The sequence below is a fragment of the Echinops telfairi genome, unplaced genomic scaffold (genome assembly GCF_000313985.2).
Source record: "Echinops telfairi isolate 266 unplaced genomic scaffold, ASM31398v2 ScPeMD7_70;HRSCAF=299, whole genome shotgun sequence".
NCBI lineage: Eukaryota > Metazoa > Chordata > Mammalia > Afrosoricida > Tenrecidae > Echinops > Echinops telfairi.
This window is the reverse complement of record NW_022103968.1, coordinates 39407494-39412436: the sequence shown is the minus strand read 5'-3', so window position 1 is coordinate 39412436 and position 4943 is coordinate 39407494. Positions and strand designations below refer to the sequence as shown.

General features: G+C 41.1%; 1 protein-coding gene across 1 annotated transcript in view; it reads right to left on the bottom strand.

The window, feature by feature from the left end:
* ANKRD22 (ankyrin repeat domain 22) overlaps positions 1 to 956 on the bottom strand; it is a 12327-nt gene extending 11371 nt beyond the window's left edge. Inside the window, exon 1 of the mRNA XM_045291670.1 lies at positions 891 to 956. Within this exon, the coding sequence (XP_045147605.1) occupies positions 891 to 956 (66 nt within the window). The remainder of the gene's footprint in view (positions 1 to 890) is intronic.
* Positions 957 to 4943: the final 3987 nt, after the last annotated feature.

The following is a 4943-nucleotide window of genomic DNA, read 5'->3' as shown; positions in this document are numbered from 1 at the left end:
GGAGACGAGAGTGGGTTGACTGGTCTAAAGTTCATGAGCTAGCACGAGGGGGCTAGGCTTGTTGAGTATTGCTGAGAGCCCATGGTCTAAAGGCAAGGTGACCAATGGGCACCCTGAGGAGGCTGAGTGAGGCAGCCTACATTGGGCTGACCAGAACCCGACCAGATGATGAGATTTTTGAGCCTGTGAACTGCTGCATATTGTTAACTTTATGGTTGGCCTATCTGGATTTGACTTTGCTTATGGATGCAGACTTCACAAGGTTCCAACTGGAATGATGATTGTCTCCTCAGTGCCCTGGGTTGATGTAACTATAAAACTCTCTCTTATACATATGAGTTTCTGTGAATTTGTTTCTCTAATGTACCCAGACTAATACAAAAATTAACCCTAAGGGGTTGTTGTGTTGATTCTAGACATAATTAATAAGCATACATTGGGGCCTAGGTCCTTAACCAGAGACTATAGGAACAGGGTGGACATGACCTGCCTGGCCTCTGCGCTCAAGGGACTCATCAGAGAGGAAAAGATAGATTTTAGACAAAGGAAACACAAAGAAAGTATGCAATTAGCTTCAATCCATTAGATGAGGTTTATAAACCCAGAACCAAAGTCACTGCCATCAAGTCGATGATGACTCATAGTGACCCCATAGGACAGAGTAGAGCTGCCGCCCTGTGAGTTTCTGAGACTGTGACTATCGAGAGAGAGCCCTGTAAAGAAGGCTGTCTTTCTACCACACAGCAGCTGGTGGTTTTGAACTGCTGACCTGATGGTTAGCAGCCCAACATGTAAACAGTACACCACCAGGACTCCATGGCATATAAAAGGCATTATACAAACTATACAGGGAGGGCCCTATGTGACTTTAAATGCCAAGCCTCAGCTACCATCATCTTGCCCTCTTTCCCCACTGTGGTCCAGTCTTTCTGGACTTCTTTTGCAAATACTCTCATGTTTAGTCTCTTCCATTTCTTCCTCTACCATTAATGTACCGCCACATAAAATGATTTCCCTCTTTCCCATATGCAGGTCCCCAACCCACTGTCATGGAGCCAGTTCTGACACAGAGCAATCCTACAAAGGGCTTCTAAGACTAAATCTTTATGGAAGCAGACAGCCTCATCTGTCTTCTGTGGAGTGGCCGGTAGGTTTCAACCACCAACCTTGTGATAAGCCCAAAGCCTAGTGCACAGACCTACCCTATGCAAGTAATTTATTTATCTCTAAGGCTGTAATTTAAATCATTTTTTCAAGAAGTCATCTTGATTCCTAATAATATTTCTCCTTCACAGAAATTTCATAACAAATTATTTTCCTATATCAGTTATAACCATTTATCCAGGCTAGCTGGGTTTGAGACAGTACTAAGTCAGTGAGAGTTTGAATTTTCTATGATAAACCCCTTGTAGCTAGAGGCCACATCCATTTGATCCACCGTTGTATCCTCATTACATACAACTACTGTGGGCCCATGATTGACAAAAGTTATCTATTTTCAGAGTGACTTTAATTAGATCATGTTGAAAAAATATTCAGATGGCTCATGGAGGGTTTAGATTGTTTATTACAGCTTTCTTGGATTTGTAATCATGTCTATTGTGTGCCAACCATAGATGCAAAGGGGAATAGAGAATTGGCACGTGAAATTTATCTACTGGGGGAAAAAGTAGGACAGAGATAGCAAACACCGATGGCAGCGTGGTCAAGGAGTAGAGACCTGGGATAAACAAGACCAGTGAGAAAACTGAGTTGGGTATGTTTGCTGACCAATTCATGTTTACCCACCGTCAACTACCACAGTGCATGGGCTGCCATCCTTTTCAATTGAGAGATCTACTCACAAAAGAAACACCGTAAAAGTAAAGCCAACCTAATGGTAAATCGGAGACAAAGGGAAATTAGCAGGAAGCATGAGTTCAAATTCTCAATGAGAAAAGAACCCTGTACACAAGTCACCTTTCCTATTAATTTTTGTATTTGTTTCCTAAAGCTGGCCCTGACTTACAGAGTCTTTGAGTTCAACAGAATGAAACATGGCGTGGTTCTAAGCCATCTTCATGCTTACTGTAATGAAGTCATTTCACTAGACTTTATCAGCAAGCGAGAGGAACTTGAAGTACTTGCTGATGAAGATCATTGATTGCAGCCTCCAGGATGGACAACAAACCAAGGTAGAGATGACCCAAATCCCCACAACTCGCCAAGAGGTATCCTCATGATAAGTGAAGAGACTATTGAATTGGTCAAGGATTTTGTTTTGTTGGGATCCACAAGCAAGGCTCATGGAAGCAGTAGTGATGAGACCATAAATGGGTTGCATTAGGTAAATCTGCACAAGACCTCTAGAGTATTGAAAAGCAGGGAGAATTTGTTTGAGGGCTAATCTGACCGAAGCCATCGTACGTTCAATGACTTCATATGCATACGAAAGTAGGTCATTGAATAAGGAAAACTGAAGAAGAATCTATGCATTTGAATTGTGGTACTGGTGAAGAACATTGAAAGTTCCATGAACTGCCAAAGGAACAAACAAATTTGTCTTGGAAGAAGTACAGCCAGAATGCCCCTTAGAGGGCAAGGATAGTGACACCTCATCTCACTATCTTTGAACATGTCAGGAGGGACCAGCCCCTGGAGAAAGACATCATGTTTGGTCGAGTCAAAGGACAGCAAAAAGGAGGAGAAGTCTCAACAAGATGAACCAACACAGTGGTGGCAACAATGGGCTCAAGCACAGGAAGAATCATGAGGATGGTGCCAGACCAGGCAGTGTTTCCCTCTGTTGTGCATAAGGTGTCACTAAGCGTCAGAAAAGACTCGATGGCACCCAACAACAAGACTTTAGCACCAATTAGACAAAGCAGTGCCTCCGGGTGCCATCTGGCTGATGTAGGCAGCACTGGGACAACTTAAAAAACACCTGAAGTTGAAAACACTAGATTGTAGCTATGATTCCACTACTAAGTTCTTAGGTGGCCATAGATAATTCACTTCCTTTTCTTGCCTTCATGTTATCAATCATTAAAGTTAAAGAATGAGGCAAAAGTTTCCCTGGGTTCTCGTATTCTATGATGGTGGCATGCTTTAGACTCTAACCTCTTCCCAACCAATGCACCCTCCACATCATTTCTAGGGTCTAGCATTGTTCCAACAAAAGGAGGGCTTATAAACCTTCAGTGAATTGCCATTGTTTTGGCAGTCATGGTTTAGCAGTGGTTATGCATCGGCTTCTAACTGGAAGGGCAGCACGTGGAATCCACCAGTTGCTGCTTGAGAGAAAGATAAAGCTATCTGCTCCTGTAAAGATGTACAACCTGAGAGACCCTGGGAAGTAGCTCTACTATGCTGTGCTGTGCTGTGATACGGCATGATATGATATGCTGTGCTGTGCTCCGATACGATATGATATGCTGTGCTGTGATACGGTATGATATGATATGCTGTGCTATGGTACGATATGATATGCTATGATACGATATATGCTGTGCTGTGATATTATATGATGTGATATGATGATATGATATGATATGATACAACACGGTGTGCTGTGCTATGCTACGATATGATATGGTACAATACGATATGCTGCACTATGCTATGCTATGCTATGATATGATATGATATGATATGATATGATACTATACACTGTGCTATGCTATGATACGATACAACACAGTATGCTGTTCTATGATAAGCTACGGTGTGGTATGCTGTGCTATGCTATGCTATGATATGGTACGATATGATACGCTGTGCTATGCTATGATACAATATGATATGATATACGATACGATACACTGTGCTATGCTATGATATGATACAACATAGTATCCTGTGCTATGATACGATATGATATGATGATATGATATGATACTATATGATATGCTGAGCTTTGGTACAGTTGCTATAAGTTGGAATCAACCCCATGGCAATGTGTTTGTCTGTCTGTCTGTTTGCTTGTGGGGTTAGCAGTAGTATCCGGTCTCTTGGATTTCAATGCCAAACAAGATAAAACAAAATAGAAAAAAAGACTATTATAAAGTCAAACACTTTTAATTTGCCTAGTTTAGATCTTAGAAACAATACCATTGTTTCATGAAATCAGGGATAGTTTAACATAAATGCAAAGATAAAAGAACGATATTTTATCACAAAATATAAGGATAAAGCAAGTATACCTTATCATAAAATATCTGGATACATAATCTTAGGGGGGGAGTAGACTTTATACAAGATAGAATTAGCTTTGTGAGAAAAAAACTCCTTATTTTTTATTTTTTTTAAGTTCATCATCAGTCCATGTAACGTTTGACATGGTAGCTGCTGATCCTGAAACAGATTTGGACAACAGTGTTCTACAATGAAGAACTGAAAACAAGTGGCCTGTAGATGTATTTTTGATTTGCTTAACATTTTAGTTACTTTCTAATAGTTAAAAATCATACTCTTTCACATAGAAATCTAGATTTCCACCTTATATAGTGATAATGACTGATGCAGAGTGCTATAGGGAATGCAGGGGTGAGAGAGAAGAGACAGGAGGGAAAGGAAAGTGCAGGGACAGTAATGAAAGCAGGGGGGTGGGAGGGATCACTAGAACTGATTGTGATTGCACAATTCATTTTAAAGGCAATTCAGTGCCTTTAAATTGGGGGAGAGGGAATGCTCTAAGATAGATGTGGTGGTAGCCTGTGTGATCACGAGGTGCCGAAGGGATCAGTTATCAGGCATTAAAGAAAAAAAAAATCATATCATTGTGTGCTCACCTCCCCAATAAGATCGCTGAAGACAAATGGGTGCATAAGCAAATGGGAAGAAAGCTGATGGTGCCAGGCTATCAAAAAGATATAGCAGCTGGGGTCTTAAAGGCTTGAAGGTAAACAAGCAGCCATCCAGCTCAGAAGCAACAAAGCCCACATGGAAGAAGCACACCAGCCTGT